We start from the raw sequence: 20,742 nt of genomic DNA on the forward strand, positions 1-20,742 counted from the left end.
TTTTAAACTAACTTTTGGAAGCAGCAGTGAGCGGTGTTCTCTCTCCCAATCCCCCTCCTCTCCCCGGGCCAGTTTTTACTCCGGTATTAGAACTCACCCAGAACCTCCACTGCAGCGCCTCCCTTCTAGCTCCTTAGCACCTTTTAGGAATGACAAAGAAGCCTAAAAAAGCACAGTATGATATCCAAACGGTGCTCCAGCTGTGATCTGGGACAGTCCGCCTCGGGACTTGCCCTGAGTCAATCAGGCATGAGGATCCTACCCACCAGAGCAGCTGCAACTAACACGGGAATAATGGACCAGGTGTCTCTGGGCAGGATGAAGAGGACCGCAATCAGCTGACTTAGGGGGTAAGTGGAGAACAGGGAAGTGAGACTTACAGGATCACGAATCCCCTCCCCCCCCAATCTTAAAATGGGTCCTGAGTAGCCTGGGAAAAGCAGCAGGGCTCAAACAGCCCCCTGCTTCCCAATTTGGTCAGGACTCTGGAAGCATTTCCCCTCCCTGGGGGAATGCGACCCAGCAGGCGAGGACTCAAAAATCTTGAGAGGGGACTTCAGGCCCTTGGGAAAGCTAGCTGCAAAAAGACCTCACTAAAGCTGTGATGGAGCTAGTACGCTCTCTAAGCAAATAAAAAAGCAAACGCTAAAAAGGAGACGCAAAAGCTTAAAAGATCTAGAAGTCCTCTGATTCCTCTTCCACAGAGGATGGTGAATTGTCAGGCTCTGATTCCTAACAGGACCAGGGAAAACTCAGCCAAGGTCCACCCCCACCGAGAAATGTCCCCCTAATACGTATGTATAAGTGGTTAAGAAAGGCAATCAGATCTCATTTTCTATTAGATGGTGTGTAATTAGCTTAAATGTTTGGTCTTGTAATCCCACTCTACAGCAAATCAGACATGATATTCTATAACATGTAATAAAGTGTTTAATGCCCACACACAGATAGCTGCCAGCTAAAATAAAAATTTTTTAAAAAGGTATGAGGAAGCCCAGTTAGATTCCTGGGAGAAATTGCTGTGCATAGAACAAGGTGAGTTGTGTTGTCCTCTGGAAAAAAAAAAAAAAAGTGTTAGAGGAGAAAAAAAACAACCCAAAACTTTCTGCTATTTGGAACTGACTGGAACAAATATTAGTGGTTAGCTTGATACCCCCCTCCCAGCCCAAAGTGTCATTTTGATTATACTTTGAATTTGTTATCTAGCAGAATGAGGTGGAAAGCATTTGTGCCAAACTGTCAATTTTGCCATGTGGTTCCTCTCCTTCTGCAGCAAGTGCTTCATAAAGATAATGAACAGCCTCTGCAACTCCTAAACTTCTTTACATCAGGTAGGTAAGGTTTAGATGAGTGCAGAAGATATCGAACTTTCACAATTAAGGAATCTGAAAGCGTCCACTTGGATTAAAAAATTAGCATTTTTGGTGAGTGAAGAAAATCCAGTTTGTGTTCCAAGTTTAAGATTTTATCACTTGGTCTCTTATGGCAGTGATACGTTTCTTTAACATAAGTCCTTATTTCTGAAGAACATCTCTGAAAGCAGATGCATTGGTCCCATGATGTTAATCTCTAGACGTATGTTGATGAGTATTGTTGGTTTTACCTTGATGACTAAAACCACTAACTAGCCAGATGAACTTGCAAAGAGACAACAGGAGTGGGCTCTGGGCATCACTGATGTTTTCAGAGGGAGGTGAGAAGAGTCTGAGCAAAACTCTTGCCTTTGGTATTATGGTTTCTTTGTAATTGCCCTTTCTTATGATCTAATGTCACTGCCCACTTCAAGCCATAGGTTTAATGGAAAATAAGAATGCCTCACTGTCTTCAGTACAGCAGGCAGCTAGAACCAATGGAAAATAAAACACCAAGCACAATGGCTTTACCCTGTACCTTGTTGAAGCCTCTGTACAAATGTCAGGCCTGTATTTTATCAGCTATGCCAGTGTCCAATGTGTAACTCCAGACTGTGTTAATATTGTTTAAGTAGTAAAAGTGAAAGTGGGTTGCCAGGCCCACCCTGGATTCTCAACTGAAGAAACCTTTGCTGAAAAAGCCATGAGCAATCAAAGAGCTCAGCAGTAGGGAAAGATTGACATTCTCCACTCTGCCTATTAGCAATGGTTGTCACTAACTATAAAGAAATATAGGCATAGCTAAGGGTGGCTGTTGATTCCCAGCCTTCATAACACACTAGAACCATGCCTGTGACATTTTATTAATTAGAGCACAGGATCCCATCACATCTTGAACTTCACAGGTTTATGTCCTCGCCCGGTAGAAGTTGAGCAATAAATACTTCTTGGGAAGTGTACGTGGATGAATGTGAAAATCAAAGGCATACAGGAAACAACTAAAATCCAATCAAGTTGATGGCTGCTGCACTGAACAGGTCAAGCGCTTGATTCATTAGACTATATCTGGTGCAACAGGCAGGCAGATGAACAGAATTAGAGTTTAGTCCTGTGAGTCTCTGCCAAGATTTAACTCCTCAGGGAAGTGCTGTTGAAACTGCAGTTTGGTTTGTTCTTTGTAAGATCTGTGGTTTGCCCACGAAGCCCAATCCAAGGTTGTCCAGACTGTGAAATCCTTTAGACTGTAATTTGTCCTGTCCACACCACAGTTATCAGAGGACTGGGCTCTTTAAAAAAAAAAAAAAAAAAAAAAAAAAACACAACCTTATTCTTCTGAGATTCCTTGCATCTCCTCCATCTCCCTCTTGATTTTTTCATCCTGAGACAGCAAAGAAAGAAATGATAAACATCACAATGGCCAGTGGGTTTAATCCAGTCCCATTTACAAAATTAAAGGTTACTCACTTGGTTTCATTTTCTTATTAAACTATTTTTTTTTTTTTAAAGCAAATTTCTCATATCCCTTCTCCTACCTGATACGGGTCTTTATAGTTGTTTTAAAAATTCTATTCAGGTTTTCCAAGCAGTAAGAGGAAGTCTTCCTTCTTATTTCTTTTTCACTTCTGAAAGCACAGAATTGTGAACCAGGAACTCTGGAGTTCTAACCTTGGCTTTCATGCAGATTCTTTGTTGAACTGGGCAAGCCACTTCACCTCTTTGCCTCTGTTTCTCCATCAGTATGATGAAGTTACCTATCTACTTTATGGGGTGAAGAGGATGAATGTGTGCAATTACATTAAAAATGAAAGCCACTATATAAATATTATCTGGACCGCCTTACTAGACCCTTGTTTTCCTGTTTGTTGCATGCTGCTCTTTTCTTTATGCCATCTCAGAAAAGGGAAGTAAATGTTCACAAGTCCTTGATTTTGTCTCTTTCCTGAAACCCCCCTGCTTTTCTTATTAAGTTTTATTCCTCCAATATACTGCTTATTCTTTTGGAATATCTCCTGTTTCCAGTTAACAAATGTTTCATCCTAGTTCTGTCCAGAGGAACTTGAGCTGAGGAAGCTACTCATTTGGCAGAATATGGCCATTTCCTGTTCACATTCTGGAATTCACAATTTGATACCCCGGTTTCCTTCAGTTTGGCAATATTTAGCAGCTGAGTACCTTCATGCAGTAATGGATAATGCTCTGGAGGTGGCAGCACTGTCAAGTCAGCATGTTGCAGATGGTTGGCTGAGACTCCCTGCCTACCTGCGGCCTGAACTCCAGCCGAATAATTTGGCTACAGCAACACAGTCTAATGACAGATTTTAAAATACTGTGTGTGTCATAACAAAAGTTACATACTTCTACAATGCTGCCTTACATGTCAGTGTTTATTCAATAATACAGAGAATGAAGGAGTAAGATCTGGCTGACTTGTCTAGATTACTTTACTTACATTTTTGATAATTATGATGTAAACAACATCTGATTACAAGTAATTTGGGGAGTTTCTGATCAGTCCTGGACTAACAGTAATAAATTGGCAATTCCCATCCATAACTGTATTTCACCACACAGTAGGCAGGGTGTTACTGTCAAGCCAGTGTAAAGGAGGATATTAGCCTACCAGTTCAGTTTCATCTGTTGTTAGGGCCATAGCAACAAAGAACGTGGCCCCCTCCGAACATATGTCCGGGCGGGGCCCCTTACAATGCAGAAACTGGAATGCGGTATTTATTTTGCCACTTTTAGGGGCCCCCTCCGGTCGGAGGGTATGGAGGGCGCTTGCTACGCCTCTGTCTGTTGTCTCAAATGCATGGCAATCAAGTGATACTTGAATTGTGGCTATAATGAGAAAGCTATATAAAAAGGCACCATGTTATTCAGATCTGCTTTTTTGTTGTTGTAGTACTCAGTCATATCTACTTTAATGACAAAAATACATTTTTACAGCTGCTAGCACTGCAAAGCCAACAGAGACAGCTATAGGAAAGTGAGATGGATTCTATTCTATTTGTGTATCATCAAAACAATTATAGCAAGATCCTCCAAATGGAATGTATCATAACCCATCATAAAGAGGAAAAAAATCTCTGTTTAACTTTTGAATTCCAAGTTGAATTAGCAGTAGATCGACCAACAGGTTTTGGGCTTTTTTTTTTTTTTTTTTTTTAAACTTGTAACCTGGAAAGATTCATATGGAAAACAGGGAGCCCCACCGTGCCATTCTCACATAGTCCTTTTTTCAGAGGCTAGCCACATTTGACAGAGAAGGGTGAGACACAATCAAAGTTATAAAGACCTGAATTTTTTTTTACATATATATAAGTAAATATGGTGTGATATACATCTCCTACCATGCCATCTGCTAAAATTTAAAAGATACAGATGTCTTCCCATGCCTGAGGTATTTAACATATTCTATATGTCAGATAATATTAATGGTCATGGAAGCTTACCTAAAGTTACTAAGTTGTATTTCCACCTTTTTTTTTGCCAACTGTTCTTTCTGGTAGTTTTTAGTTTGCTAAAGCTACTAGGACAGCCATACTTGGATACAGTATCAACCACTCAATGGCTTTCATTATGTTGCTTGATCACTTGGGGAATTCTGAAACTATGTGCAATGAAAAGGCAAGTGTCTGTGCTAAGGTGAAGATGAAGACAAAATGAGCAAGCTTAGAGACCTCTCTCCCAACTCTCCAAATCAGGGTTGAGGTATACACACGCACAAGGAACTTTTGCTGTATCTTTCTGTGAACTTCAGTCTCCAGGGCTCTCAACCCATCAACTCTTACCAGCAGTAAATTCACAAAAGCATACAATTTAAAGAGAAAGTTCACTAGTGGACTACAGTGTGTGAAGTTTTAGCATAGATTAAAGTTTGCCATACACTTAAATAAGAAGTGCTCAAAGATAGGGTTTGAGGAAGTTTATGTCTAAGCCTGCTTAAACATACTTTGTATACTATAAAATAAGAATTATCTCCAAATTTTTAATAAGTTACTACCACCCAAATTATTGTTAGTTTAAAAGCTGATTTTAATGGGAGTCCATCATAACATTCTGAAGGGCTTAGGCAATAAATATTCAAAACAATATTTCCATATAATCACTTGGCCATCACATTACCCATTTGGATCTCTCATAAAATTGCCCAGTGACTAATTTTACCAAATTACCAATTTCACAGATGGATAGAACATTTATTCAATATCACTCATCTGATCCCAGAGGTCAAATACATATAAAAATCTATAGATGGATCTAAAATTAAGTTTTAAAGGGTTTTTTGTTACATGATCATATTGGAGTGTCAGCGAGAAAGAGCAGAAATTGCTACCTCATTTGTGATAACTGGCAGCTCTGAAGCCAGATTCATCCATTGAACAGCTGCAGAGTTATTCCCCAGGTCTCTGTAGCACTGTAAAGAAAAATGGCAATAGTGAGAAGTGTCAAGAAACAGGAAAATAGAGGTCAGTCAGCAACTCTGAGGGATTGGAGAAGCCAGCTTGTAATTGATGAAAAGGGCTCTTCACACCTGCCAAACACCTACATTCAGCAATTCAGCTCTGCCATCTTTCCAGTAGACCCCTTCATGCAAAGCACTATAAACGATACCACGTCACAAAATAATTAATTTATTTTTGATAGGTAGTTTTACAGTCCCTTATTCCTCCCCCAATATGGGCACCATTTCCCTGACCTTGTTCTTATCTAGAAATATACCATCTATTTTTCTCACTGTTCTCACTATTCCTTGAGTCACCTAGATAGCCAGTGTGCAGTATGGACTCCCATACCTACAGAGTAAGTGTGTCATTTTATCACGTGCCTTTGTCTTCAACAGCCTGGAAACAAGCGTCTCAAATTCAATTCCAAGCTCTGACACCTACTGTCAAACTTGACAGACTTAAAATTAGACTTTCTAAACCTCCTTCCCCCACCTTCAACAGCACCAAAAACAGTTATCCCATTGGCATAAGCAGGCCCAAGTTTTCTTAAAATGAACTCTAACCCCATCTAAGCAAGTGGGGCAACTCTTTCCAATGCTGACTGCAAGAGAAGCCATGTTCTGGACCCTCTGTATTATGTAGCAAGCTGGAATTAAATTCTGCAGCAGAGCCCTCGAGGTTCTGTAGTGCTCTAGATTAGTTTACAACATATTCTGGAGAAGCTTCAGGTAATTTTAATAAAAATTTCAAATTTTTAATAGGTGACTAATGCAATTAGTATACAATTCCTTCTGATTTTAGTTCTCAATTAAATTCAGTTATTTTTACACTGCCCCATAATTTTCATTTTTCTCGTGCTACATATTTATGCCCATAACTCCTAACTGCCTTGTAGAAATTGTCATGGAGGAAAGCTGGAGGCTTTGGCAGCTGGATAGCGACATTTGAACTTCTAGCTCCCAGAGAGTAATGGGAGGCAGTTTGAGATTGTGGGACATGCATGTTATCTAGAGAGATTGTTGCTACACAGCATCAGCAGTGAAAGTTAGCAATGCTGATGTTTGTTATTAGTTTCAAGAGCGGACACTCCATTGGGATTGATGGGTCAGTTCACACCTCTCAGAGCTACTGTTTCAGGCTCTTAAACTTAATGGCATCTTTAATTATAGTTCACATTTTAAAATAGTTAAGGGCCATAAGTTTTTGTTTTTAAGCTTGGACTCAGGAACACAAACTGTCAATGGATAGATTCTGCTACATATTTATGAATTCAGGAAGTATCATGTTTGATACTTGTCCAAAATGCTCCAATTCTCAGCATTAGGTCCAGAGCAGGGGTCGGCAACCTTTCAGAAGTGGGGTGCCGAGTATTCATTTATTCACTCTAATTTAAGGTTTCGCGTGCCAGTAATGCATTTTAACGTTTTTAGAAAGTCTCTTTCTATAAGTCAGTAATATATAACTAAACTATTGTTGTATGTAACGTAAATAAGGTTTTTAAAATGTTTAAGAAGCTTCATTTAAAATTAAATTAAAATGCAGAGCCCCCCAGAACGGTGGCCAAGACCTGGGCAGTGTGAGTGCCACTGAAAATCAGCTCACGTGCTGCCTTCGGCACGCGTGCCATAGGTTGCCTACCCCTGGTCCAGAGTCTCAGAAAGCAATGCACAGCAGGTTTCTTTTCCTCTTCTGCATTTTGACCCCTTAGTTAAATTCTACTTCATTCAAAGTAATTAAATATCAAGTTAATTTAGAAATCCTATGATCAGATATTCAACTCAAGAAGACATTGTGGGATTTGAGGAAAGAGACAAAGCACACTGGGACCCCTACCAAATTCTCTGGCAGGTTGTGTCTTCAGAATATTCCCTCTTCTAAACTCAAGCACTTCTATCAGAAACATCATGTGTGTTTTATTAGGATAACAGTTAATCTAGTCATTATGGGGAGGTGTGACAAAGTGGGAATTTTCTGTAATATTTTTTAGGACTCCTACATGTGCCACAATTTCCTCCTATTCTTTGCACTCCTACCCAGTGGTGGTGGGGAAAAGGATTAAGTTTGTTCTCAGGGAAGATTACAACACATGGGGGAGGGGAGGAATGTCTGTGTGCGGTTTGAGCAGACTGCATGGAAAAAGGACTGGCCCAGGCCTACCCATATCAGTAGACAATCCAACAGAACAATGGAAAACCCCAATCACCATAACACTGACACCTAACCACCAACAACCCGGAGGGAGGAGGATTTCCCTGGCTCTCAGCGGGGAAGCTGAGCAGAGACCCCAGCTTGGGGAAAAAAGGACAGATGTGTCAGGTGGGGGAAAAGAGAGCTGGTTTCTGGGAGAGGCTGGGACTGACTAAGGAAGTCAGAGACAGAGCCTGAAAATGGAGTTCAATGCAACTTGGCTGGTGAATTCCTCTGGCTTGACTAGAATGGACTATGTTTTAATCTTTCTCTGTGCTAGCTTAAAGACATCCAATGCTGGGTTCCAGTTCACTGCTTGGATGTCACTGCAAATACTTGCTGAGGCACATTCATCCCTGAAGATTGTACAAGTCTCTACCAGGTGTCTATCTTGGGCCTGGTCTACACTACAAAGTTAGGTTGAGGTAAGGCAGCTTACGTCGACCTATGTCAGCATCTACACTACAGCCTTGCTCCAGCCATAAGAACGGCCATACTGGGTCAGACAAAAGGTCCATCTAGCCCAGTATCCTGTCTACCGACAGTGGCCAATGCCAGGTGCCCCAGAGGGAGTGAACCTAACAGGTAATGATCAAGTGATCTCTCTCCTGCCATCCGTCTCCACCCTCTGACAAACAGAGGCTAGGGACACCATTCCTTACCCATCCTGGCTAATAGCCATTAATGGACTTAACCTCCATGAATTTATCCAGTTCTCTTTTAAACGCTGTTATAGTCCTAGCCTTCACAACCTCCTCAGGTAAGGAGTTCCACAAGTTGACTGTGCACTGTGTGAAGAAGAACTTACTTTTATTTGTTTTAAACCTGCTCCCTATTATAAGCCAATATAAGTGCCCTACTACATCGACATAACTCCACCTCCAAAAAGGCATATGGTTTATGCCGGTGTAGTTAGGGCCATACAGTGTCTGTGTAGACACTCCATTACTTACATCAGCTGTTGGCTGTTATTCTTGTCAATTTCATGGCTCCATGGCCGTGAAATTGACAAGGAACGCTGGTAGGTTCCCTTCTGTATAACACCCCCGCCCCCCCCCGACTCACAGCTGTGCTGTCAACCTGGGGGGGGGGGGGGGGGCTCTCAGCTCCCTGCAGAGCTAATTAGCGGGTGCCCAAGTTGGGCTCCCAGCGATTCCCCCCTTCCCCCCCAGGCAGCTGCCGGGCTCCCTGCCCAAAGCCTGGGTGGCAGCTGGGCAGCTCCATGGGGAGCTGGGAGTCCCAGCAGCAGCCAGGCTCCTGGCAGGGAGCTCTGCGGGGAGCCAAGAGCCCAAGGTATCAGCCCCCATACTTCCCCTCTTAAATCGCTGGAAGTGCTCCTGGTGAGGACGTGCACCATCGACAGAAGGGGTGTAGTGTCGACACAAAAAGTGCAATAATTACTGCGGTGGCTGTAAGTTGACCTATTTTGTAGTGTAGACATGCCCTCGCAGTTGGATTCACTGAACAGAGCTCACCATGTGAAGCAGAAGTTCTGGAAGCCGGAGGCTCAATCTAGGAAGCAGTGAGGTTGCAGGGCCTATCCTGAAGGAAAAGTGGGACTCCTTGAGGTCTGGCACACTGGAGGGTTTCCTCCAAGAGACTATTTAAAAGCTGGGGCATAGCACAGATCCTGTGGATCTGTGACAGGAGGTCACAATTTAACCACATTAAAGCCCTAAATGAGATTTTTTCCTGTAACTCTTAAAATGTTAACTGAATAATTAAGGTAAAGCATAAGATTTTCCAATTATGGGACTGTGCAAAAGTTGCTGCCCCCTTCTATTAAGCATGGAAGTAGTAGTGTGGTGGTGGTTTTTATTCTTAAAAGAGGCATGCAGGAAAGATGAGGATTTTGAATATGCACAGATACAGGCTTGGTGTGGCAGCAAATGGGAAAAAATACCTACAAGAATTTTCATTTTAGTAAATACTAAAAGGATTTGGAAACTGAAGGTGATACTCATTTGCGGGTGGGAAATTTAATCTAGTGGGATACATAATGATTTCCATTCCTACACAGGCACATACAGCCAGACATGGTATGTCAAAGGCAGAACTGTGGTAGATGCAAGGGCCTCTAAGCACCTATTAGCTCCCTTCCTGGTTTGAGATCACTTTCTATGTTTCATAAAATAGACTTTTCTTGTCAAATAAACTCTTCACCTAGTTTCAAATGCTAATACATTCCAGGCTGGGAAACGAACCTTAAACTTGCATGCTACCCAGATAAAATTTACATTCTTTGGGAATTGGGAATAGAGTGATTTCACAGAAAATGACTACAGCTACACTTTGCTACGCCCACTCTGGCTGCTGTTACTAAAGCTGTTTGGGCTTTAAATATTTCCTAGACTCCAACAGGAGGCCAAAGGAACTAAGCATCAGTTTTAGCATTTAAAAGATTCAAAACCAGTTATTTCCCTCAACACAAACAACAACAAAATCAGCAGATCCTCTGCTTCAGGCCAGCACATTCATGGTCTGTTTAATCACTACCATCCGTGCTGGCAAAAGAGGGTCAAACTGGGTATTTCACTCTTTCCCTGACTCTCTCCTTGCACACAGCTTAAATGTGAGGATCAGTGAACAGATGTGGCTCAGAAGTTAAGTGTTAATTTTTAACAGAAAAAATTCTGCGTAAAGTAACCGGGGTGCCCCTTGGAAGATCTATAAAGGCAAAATAACCAACAAAAAAAGAGCAGCTTAGAGTTCCATATCCTCCTGCCCCAGATGAATTGCTATCTCCTTGCCCATTTGTTAAAAAAACACACACAATATTAACTTATAAGTGATTATATTTATATACAACACTTTGCATTTCTACAGCATCTATCATCCATGGACCTCCAAATGCTTTACACACACGCCTTGCCATACAAGCATATAGGCTGAAGAGAACAAAATTAACTGCTCTAGTGTAATAAATGACCGGTTACCTTAGAAATGTACACCCTTCCTGCTTTGGAAAATCCTGGGCTCAGCTCTTCAGCCTACCAAGGGGGGGGGGGGGGGGAAGAGAAGAGAGAGGATTCAATAGGATATCAGAAGGACCCAATTTGAACAGTTTTTTATTACAACTCAAACAGAAATGTTGCCTTTAACACATGGGGCTGACTTACACACAGTTTGTGTATCAATTTAACTTATCTGTTTAGAAACAGATGGAGTTAAATTGGTGCAATCTCCCCAAGAGTACTTTATATCAATTTAACTTAATTAGGAACAGATCACCCCTCGGAATTCCACAAAGTGTCTGAGATTTAATGAGCAACGTTTGTGTCCTACTCTAATATTACACACTAAAAAAAAACTACATTAAAAAGAACAATAAGGTTGCAAAGTCATACGCTCAGAAGTTAGGAAACGCCAGAATTAAGATTGCCTGTGGAGGCCTACTTCATCCCCCTTGCGCTTAAGCATTACAAGATAAAATTCAATTTTTTGACTCCGCATCAGATCGGTCTCCTCCCTCATGGGTCCCAATCTCCCCCACCCCAACTTCTAAACTCACTTCTTCCCTCTACCCCGCCAGCCCCCAAGCTCATGGTTCCAAACTATTTACCACCCAGTCCACCAGCTCAAGCCCTTGTCCCTTCTTCATTCAAATGAGGCAGCTTCCTCCTCCATGCCACTTAAGCTGGGGAGTGAGGAGGGGGACAATGGATGACAATGAAAGCACAAAAGAGGCTGTCTGCCTTGCTCAGTTCTGGTGGCTGGACCCGGAACTGACCCAGCCTGCAGCAGCCCAGATCTGCAATTACAGGAAGTCCTGCTCAGCCCCAAGCTGGAACAACCTCAGAGTGGTGGATGGAATCTTAAGTTTTTAGCTATGAAGCTTCAGTAAGTCTGAGCCTGTGCAAATTGTGATTTTTTTAAAAACGTTTAGAACATAAATTTGGACAGATTTTTAAAGGGATGGCAAAAGGCCACCCCTTGCCAAATTTCAATTCCCTGTTCCAAAACATGGGGGTGTGAGGGCTTGCCAAACACAAATCAGATTTTTTTTAAATGGGCAAATACATTTTATCCTAGCCTTGTTCTCAGAAATTAATGGACCCTATTTGGATGACATTTTCAAAAAAAAAAAAAAAAAAAAATCATCCTGAGGCAGACACCCAGCATGAAAAATTTCAGCCTGAAAAGTTACAGCCCAGCAGAGTTATAAACAACTGAAAAACAGGATCTTATACACCTCTACCCCGATATAACGCAACCCGATATAAGACTAATTCGGCTATAACGCGGTAAAGCAGCGCTCCGGGGGGAGGGGGCGGGGCTGCGCGCTCCGGCGGATCAAAGCAAGTTCGATATAACGCGGTTTCACCTATAACGCGGTAAGATTTTTTGGCTCCCGAGGACAGCATTATATCGGGGTGGAGGTGTAATAGGAAGTGTTGGGCAACCTTAATAGGCAGTGCTGCCAGCCCCACCTATAATTTGTAGAGTAATCGGTTCATGCATTTCTGCAACATACTTCTTTAGAGTATTCAAAAGCACTATATACCAGTACAGTCCAAATCAGGAGAGTATGTTTAACTGATTCATATCATACAGTCTCCAGCAACATTTAAGTATTAGAGCTATAAATTTAACAGTTTCCTTGCCCCCCAGATTTCAGTACCTTTAAAAAGTTCTGCAGTGCATCATGGACAGTGGCCGTAGGGGGTGCTTCATACAAGGCAGAAGCAGTCTTTCTTTCAAGCCATCCCAGATGAGCGATCTGCACAGAAACAGTAACATGAAACTATCAGCAAGGAAGTCAGTAGCCAGCACGCATCCCTAGGAATTCACACAGCATATGCAAAGCATACAGGGACATTTTCATATCCACAGTATCTGCTGCAACATCAAAGTCACATACAAAACCTTTTTGCTAACATCAGCTGACTCTGCCCAGGTACACAAATCAATCCATCTGCAGAACTTGCATTCCTTCCCCCCCTGCCTCTACCACCATTTTACAGTTTTGGCCAATTAACAGTGATACAAATATGGCTCAGAATAAAATGTGTCCCCACAACTGGATTTCTATGGCTAGGAAGCTCTCTGGACTGTTTAAAATCCGATCATCACCTTATTATAACCACATTTGTTTCTGGTGACTCACCTGCACACCAGAGCAGACCCATGTTCTCCCCCTCCAAAAAGAAAAAAATTGGGGGATTAAGTCTTGTACCAGAGTATGCCTTTACCATACACACACAGACCTCGAGAGGCAAGCTCAAGTCTTTCCACCAACAAACACCCTCTGAAAAGCAGGCAGCAGTATAGTTATAGTACTTACTCCCTGAAATCTCACTGTCCTGCTCCCAACTCGCTTATCCACCTGAAATAAGCCTCCAGCAGCCGTACAACTCTCTACTATAATTCCATAGAACAAGGAATTGCTATTTCAGAAAACATCTTCCCCACTATAGGACTCTCACAATATGCAGAAATCAAGGCTATTAAGGGAATGTTGTGGAGGGGGGGAAATGTTTTTGCAACTCCAGCAGAAGAGGTAATTAACTTGGTGCCAAAGGATCAAAATCTTTGTAACCAGAGCTTCTGTCCTAAATGCACAGGCAGCGAGACAGACTAGAGCTAAATGACACAGGACCTGTGTTAGACAGGAAGAAGGACAATGAGACAGGATGCTCAGATAAGTAGACAAAGGGGCCTCGTTTGAAATACTGACAGTACAGACAGCAGACAGTGGGTAGTGGGATCAAGCCTTCAGATGGGGACAGAACAAGGAGTAGTAATATGGCTGAGTGTGAATGTCAGTACAGGCAGAATTTCCTTCTGGATATCAAAAAATCAAACTAGGTTAGCCACACTTCAGCAGCCCATCTGCAGTAAGTACGCCAATTATCTCAGCTAGAATTGTCAATGTGATTTCACTTTTAACAATAGCAAAGTACTTCCAACTCATAAATGAAGGATTGGATGGTCACAACAAACTCTTATTTCTTTTTATAGATACTAAAACTGAATGATAGTATCTCACTCCAAGCTTTGCCCTCTTGAGAATTATAAAGCAACCAATACGCTTCTAATACCTGCAACACTTTCTAGCAGAGGCAGAGGAAACACATGCATAGATGTACTGTATGCAGGAGCCTTGGCCAGCCCTGGAATATCCTTGCTCACATCTATGTGTGCTTAGATTGGAGGTGGTTTGTTTCTACTGGAGTAAAGCATGGGAAAAAGAAAGAGCATGAGCTAGTCTGCAACCAGTGCTTTTCTTGAACTATTTTCTCTTCCACTTCCCAGGGCCCCTGCAATGATTAAAGAGCTGATTCAGGGGCAGGAAACTATCCAGAATTCTGATTTTTTTCAGTGTGAAAGCATTACTTTTAGCAAAGTGATTGCGTTTATCTGCCAGCTGGCAGAGATACAGAGGAAAAAGAGGGGAGCAGAATTATGTAATCATTATCACCAAAGCTTAGAGGCAAGAAAGTCAGTAGCTTTCACTCAACATTAATGGTAAGAAAGAAGAGGTCCAGCAAGTACTTTAAAAGCTCTTTACTGATGCAAAGGGCAAGTACTCTGTAACAGCAGGAACAACTGGCCTTGCCAAACTGAGCCACCATTCCCCAAGCTCTATTTTAAAAAGAAATCTAGCCAATTGCATTCTAATATCATGGATCCTACTCCCCGACTTTTGATCATTAGTCCTGGACCAGTGCATGGAAAAGGTCTACTTACTCCTGGAGGAATTCTGCACCATTGTGTGTGTGCAGAATTCATATTAATGCAGATTTCTTTGCTTCCCTTCAGAAAAATGATTGACGGGGAAGCCCTAAAAGCGGTCACGCGCCCCTCCCCAGCAGCACGGGCGTGTCATTTTAGGAGCCTGGAGCAGCTGGCAGAGGTGTAAATCACTGCAGCAGTGGCAGCTGGAGGGGGCGGGGGGGAGAGAAGGGGAAGTAAAGTACACCCCCATACCCAGATCCCCACATCGAGCCTCAGCAACCAGAAACCCCCTGCCTCACCCCCTGCACCCGAACCCCCACCTCACCAAGCCTCACCCCTGCATCTGGAGCCCCCACACACCCAGAGACCCCACTGAGCTGCACCCCCCAAACCCAGACCTCCCCAGCCTCACTCCAGCCGGTGGCGCCTATCCTGCGCCGGGCTCAGCTGCTAGTCCTGGCTGGGCTGGAAGAGGATGAGGAGTGTACTTTCCCTGCATGGGAGCGGCCGAGGCTGGGTCAGGCCCACTCCCAGAAACCTCACTGAATCTACACCTCTCAGACCCTGCTTCCTGCCCCCATTGCTCCTCAGCAGCAGGGGGAGGGGTCAATATGCAGTGAGCTGCTCTCCCATCCCCCAACCCTCCCTGCATGCGGATCCCCACCCCTTGCAGACTACCCCCTGCCAAGCCCTATCCCCCTGCATCCGGACCCACCCAGTCAAGCCCCTCTGCACTCAAACCCCAACAATCCCAACCCCCAGGCTCCTGGACCACTCCACAGCCCCCCACACCTGGATTCCTCCCCACCCCCCGCTGAGCCCCAACCAGCTGCACCTGGACCCCCACCTCATCAAATCCCCCTCCCCCAGGCTCCCCCCCTCCACTGAGCCACAATCACCTTTACCTGGACCCCCCTGCAGAGTCCCATTGCCACTGCACCTTGAACCCCCCCAACCAGCCCCTGTGCATCCAGATCTCTCCTCCCCCCCCCCAACCCGTACTCTCTCACTGAGCCGCCTGCACCCAGATTGCCCCACACAGTAGGGTTACCATACGTCCTCTTTTTCCCGGACATGTCCGGCTTTTCGGCACTCAAACCCCCGTCCGGGGGGAACTGCCAAAAAGCCGAACGTGTCCGGGAAAATGGCGGCTCTGCTCCTCCCCTGACTCTTCGGCTCTGTTTAAGAGCCGAGCTGCCCGAGCGCTATGGGCTTCAGGCAGCCCCCTTGCCTCCGGACCCCAGCCTCCTGGGCTCCGGCGGCGCAGGGTCCGGAGGCACGGGGGCTGCCCGAAGCCGGTAGCGCTCGGGCAGCCCGGCTCTTAAACAGAGCCGGGCTGCCCGAGCGCTACCGGCTTCGGGCAGCCCCCATGCCTCCGGACCCTGCACCGCCGGAGCCCGGGAGGGGAAGTGCCCGGCTGGGGGCGCAGGGTCCGGAGGCAAGGGGGCTGCCCGAAACCCAAGCGCTACCAGCTTCACGGTTTGCCGGGCAGCCCCCAGACCCTGCGCCCCCGGCTGGGCGCTTCCCCTCCCGGGCTCCAGCTGCGCTGGGCAAGCGCCGGCCGGGGGCGCAGGGTCTGGGGGCTGCCCGGCAAACCGTGAAACCGGTAGCGCTCGGGCAGCCCTTTCCCCGTGGCTGGGAGTGGGAGGGAGGAGGGGGCGGGGAAGGGGCGGAGTTGGGGCGGGGAAATGGGCGGGGCCAGGGCCGGTGGAGGGTCCTCTTTTTTTATTTAATAGATATGGTACCCTACCACACAGAGCCCCTCCACACCTGGTGCGCCAGGCGCAGGGTTGCTAATCCTGGTGAATTGCTTCACCTGCTACTCCTGAGGGGAATTCTGCACCAAAAAAATAAAAATTCTGTGCACAATATTTTAAAATTCTGCAAATTTTGTCAATAAATAAATGTGGAGGCTCCAGCATGGCAATGGGGAACACAGGAGGTGGGAGATCATCCTGCAGCCCTCCTCCCATACTCCGGGACATGGACCTTTGGGGCAGGGACATGGACTTTGCGCTGCATCAGGGTCAGGTGCAGCCTCACTGCACAGTCTGTCTGGGGAGGTTGCAAGGTGATCTCCCACCTCTGTGCAGCCAGTGGCCTGTGCTCCCCACTGCCATGCTGGAGCGTCCATGTTTATTTATTGACAAATAAAATTTGCAAAAAAAAATTAAATTATTGTGCGCAGAATTTTTTTTGGAGGGGTGGGGGGCACACAGAATTCTCTCAGGTATATCTACTGGTCTTGAAAGCATTTGCACTCAACATTCCCTCCCACATGATTGTGGTAACTGAGCTCTCATGAGCTGCTTGAAACGGCTTTGAAAAAATGATTTAACAATTAAAAGCTTGGATTCCAAGTGGTAAGATAGTAGAAGGCATTGATTTATAGCGCTAGCAGTTAGAGAGAAAGATTGCTTAAATCACAGGTATTCAAGTGGAAGAATAACTCAGATGGGAATCTGAATGACAAATTCTATGGTTAGGTATGTTGTGCCCTGGCAGGCCTTAAACATTAATGCATTATCTCATTTGCAAGCTGGGATGCCAATCATATGAGAACATTCATTTGTAGTCCTTACGGTATGAAAGATTTCTGAACTTCAAGTATATCACACTGGAGTTAGTGTTTTTTAGCACTGTTCCAGGACTGAATATAGGAAGCCCTGGACCTCCCATAAGGATAATTTTCAATCTATATGTACAAACAGGGAACTTAGGAAACTAGGCCATTTCTGTGAGGGTGTATTAGGGTTTTCTAATGCAATATGCAAATTCAACAACTGAATAGAATTCCCCTAAGACTTATGGCTGTTGGATTGAATTCCCCATCATTTTCATGTAAATGGAAGATCATCTTCCAGAGAAGAAAAAGATAATAAGATTTAGAACATCCAGGAAATCAGGAGTACAGGCTGAAGAAAGCTATTTACCTGGTAACACCACCTGCCCAGAAGATAGTAAGACTTGGGGTCATCTGGTTTCAGGGCAATTGCTTTATCAACATGTTCCTAAAGAAAACCAGAGCCAAGAGACAGAATTAACTTATGATAAAATCATTGTAGTCCATAAACAGATTGGGGGAGGGGGAGAAATCAGTGACGCAAGTGCCACTGCTGAATAAAAATCATGGTTGGAAAAGTTCTATTTTAAGCAAATATAGTAAACTCAAAAAATGTTGTTTTCATAGCCTTCAAAAACTGAAGTTATGTATTTGTCTACCAGCATGGACATCAACAGTGCAGGCCTCCCGCTCATTATTCTGCCAACATCTCCTAGCCTGGAAGCAGAGGGGCTGCTACCACGGGTGAAAGGATATTTCTTTTTCCGTGCCCATTCAATCCTTAGCTTCTTCGCAAAGTGGTGGTGAGATTTTGCAGAGTAAAAACTGGACTTGACTTAACTCACTCATTTCACACAGGACAACTCTAAGACTGGACTGTTGTAGTTTTCTTCCACAATTCAGGCCACCTACCTTTTGAATCCCTCCATTGGATTCTTATAATTTAGCACATAAAATTCCAAACCAATCTTCCTTGCTTCCCACCCTAGAAGCCAGCTCTGAATAAAACTCGCATATATGAAGCAGCTGCTCTTTACTCACCTTAAAAACATACCCAGCTTGAATACGCTTCTGAATACTTTCATGTTCTGAGAACTGGCCACAAAGAATAGCATACCTACATAGAAACAAGTCCACAACAAAAAGTCACATATTGTCACAATTCCCAATAATGGTTTACACTTCCTTCCAAAGATCTTAAAGGGCTTTACAAACATCAGTTAAGCCTCACAACTTTTCTGTGAAAAAGGGAAGTATGATACATGTTTTCCAGATTGAGAAATAAAAGCACGAGAGAATCAGTGACTTGTCCAAGGTGTGCAAACAACTCAACAGCAGAACAGTGACTAGATCTCAGGAGTCCTGACTTGAGTCCCCTTCTCAACCACCAGACAACATTTCCTCCATGTAAGAAAGAAGAATAGCATACTTATTTTACAACATGCTCCCTCTTCCCTTGTCAACTAAACAGTGTCAAAATACTGGCACTAGGGTAACTGAAGAGTGAATAGCAACACTAACACGTTATTAGGTGGATGACTATCCATGCACAAGCGAAGAAGTGGAGCTTGCTGAAGGAGGTATGGAATCCTACTTTGAGTAAAAAGATATTCTTAAAAGTATGCCCACCTCCCTTAGCCAACAGCACCTCCACACCTAGAAATCAAAGATAGCAAGCATTTTCAATGATCCAAGCTCAGGCTAGTGTAGTTAATAGCTAACATGAAGCCATTTAGTTTATGCCCCAAAACTGTCCCGTAAAGAAGCTAGTAATTTTAGACTCCTCTTATAAACAAATTAACAAAAAAGATGGAATCTAGATTACAATTTCATTGGCAGCCATTTTTCAATAGCTAAAGTTCTATTTGCTCAACTATGCTGATAGATACTCTACCCTCTCACCTTACCGTCCGAGTTCCTTGAACTAACCTTGGTGCTGTTAATCCTGGCAGTTGTTCGTAATGCTGTGTCACAAAAATCTTTTGAATCTCTGTTTAAAGTCATGACGAATTTAGGTCGCAAAGCTTTGCTTCCCCTATTGCTCCTGCCCTTCCAAATGCTTGAACTAACTTTTCAAGGTGCCAACTATGATGCAAAGTAAGTTCTGTCTTCTTTTCTGCTTCTTCCTTTTTCAAATTCCTTTCAGCCACTGCCAGCAACATACATCTGACTGATAGCACTTCTACATCTACTGCTAGTAATATCAATTCCCAACTAGGAGAGCATGCCAGGCTCCTTCAGTGCTAGTAGAGGGATTAGTCAAGAGAAGGACTGCATATTCAGAATACAGGATTGTTCCCAAGATGATACTGTATCTATTTTACAGAACCTGAGTGTAAGGCATGACCCAATTTTGTACTTTGAACATCAGAATGATAAATGTAGAAGTTAGAATTAAGACGTTTCCATACTCTGGTCCAATACTGAAGTTCTGATTTCCATTGCTAATTCCAGACATCAGTAGAGTAATGCCTTATTGGATTGATTCCTGGTCCAAACTGGAAAAGCAGTGGCAGCACTCCGCCACGCTCCACCCAATGGAGATGCCACTCGCAGATGTTTGAAATATGAGTGTGCATATTCTGCTGGGCTCCTTGGGTTTGGCTCCTACTCAGTAGCATATGGATACACCCATGAACAGGGCTGGATTATAATTTAGGAACAAGAGGCACATGCCTAGGGCATCAGAATCTGAGCTTTTTTCCCCTTAAAAAATAAACGAAATAAAAATTCTAGCTCTAGTGGTTGTGAAGAAAAGCTCCGAAATGTGACTACAAAGTGTAACTGATGCAGGCATGTCTGCCTGAGTTTGCAGATAGCTTCCAGCAGAGGGAGGAGCAACAGCTACTACAGCCACCACCAGAACAGACCATACTCCACAAAGGTTTCGGAGGTCAGGGAACTGGATACCTCTAGAGCCCAGGCCCAGGCCTAGGCCTGTAGAGCTACCAGGCAGCTGATATCTCCAGGCTGCTGCCCAGTGGCAGCTATAATCAACTTGCACTCCACTTCCCATGACCTGCTGTGAACACAGATCATAGAAAACTCCACCTCAAGGGTTTGACATACAGCAGGCCCATAGCGCCTGATTGGCTCCCTGCCCTATATAAACCCACAGGCATTCCAGGATGTGTCCAGGCAACAGTGTGAATCTTCTGTAGCTATCATGACTGTTCCTGCTCCTTGCTCTTGAACTTCTGGCTTGATCTCAGCTTGATTTGGACTTTGCCTCCTGATTCTGACTCTTAGTATTGACCCTGGCCTGGACCAGACTACAAACTCCACTGCTGCTCCCAGCCTCTGTTTTTCCCCTGCACTGACCCTTGGCCCTGACTGCCCTTGTTGGGATCTTGACACACTGGGTTCCATCGATCCCCTCTGGCCTTTCGACTTCATGGATCATAATGAAGAAAAAAAAATTGTGGTACTCCCCCAAGTGCCACCCACTCATGGCAGCAAAACAGACTGTGCAGATCTTCATAGTATGGCTGTCCCTCTCCTTCTCACATGTTTT

At 44.1% G+C, this 20,742-nt stretch overlaps 1 protein-coding gene across 1 annotated transcript in view; it reads right to left on the reverse strand.

Moving 5' to 3' along the window:
• Positions 1 to 247: 247 nt before the first annotated feature.
• Positions 248 to 20,742, reverse strand: part of RMDN3 (regulator of microtubule dynamics 3) — a 66,154-nt gene continuing 45,659 nt past the window's right edge. The window contains exons 8-14 of the mRNA XM_065402685.1: positions 18,270 to 18,345; positions 17,599 to 17,676; positions 12,609 to 12,707; positions 10,924 to 10,977; positions 5,689 to 5,769; positions 2,676 to 2,730; positions 248 to 1,052 (exon numbers count right to left, since the gene is read on the reverse strand). Coding sequence (XP_065258757.1) covers positions 2,677 to 2,730; positions 5,689 to 5,769; positions 10,924 to 10,977; positions 12,609 to 12,707; positions 17,599 to 17,676; positions 18,270 to 18,345 — 442 coding nt within the window. The 3' untranslated portion in view covers positions 248 to 1,052; position 2,676. The remainder of the gene's footprint in view (positions 1,053 to 2,675; positions 2,731 to 5,688; positions 5,770 to 10,923; positions 10,978 to 12,608; positions 12,708 to 17,598; positions 17,677 to 18,269; positions 18,346 to 20,742) is intronic.

Source organism: Emys orbicularis, chromosome 4 (assembly GCF_028017835.1).
Source record: "Emys orbicularis isolate rEmyOrb1 chromosome 4, rEmyOrb1.hap1, whole genome shotgun sequence".
NCBI classification, from domain to species: Eukaryota; Metazoa; Chordata; order Testudines; family Emydidae; genus Emys; species Emys orbicularis.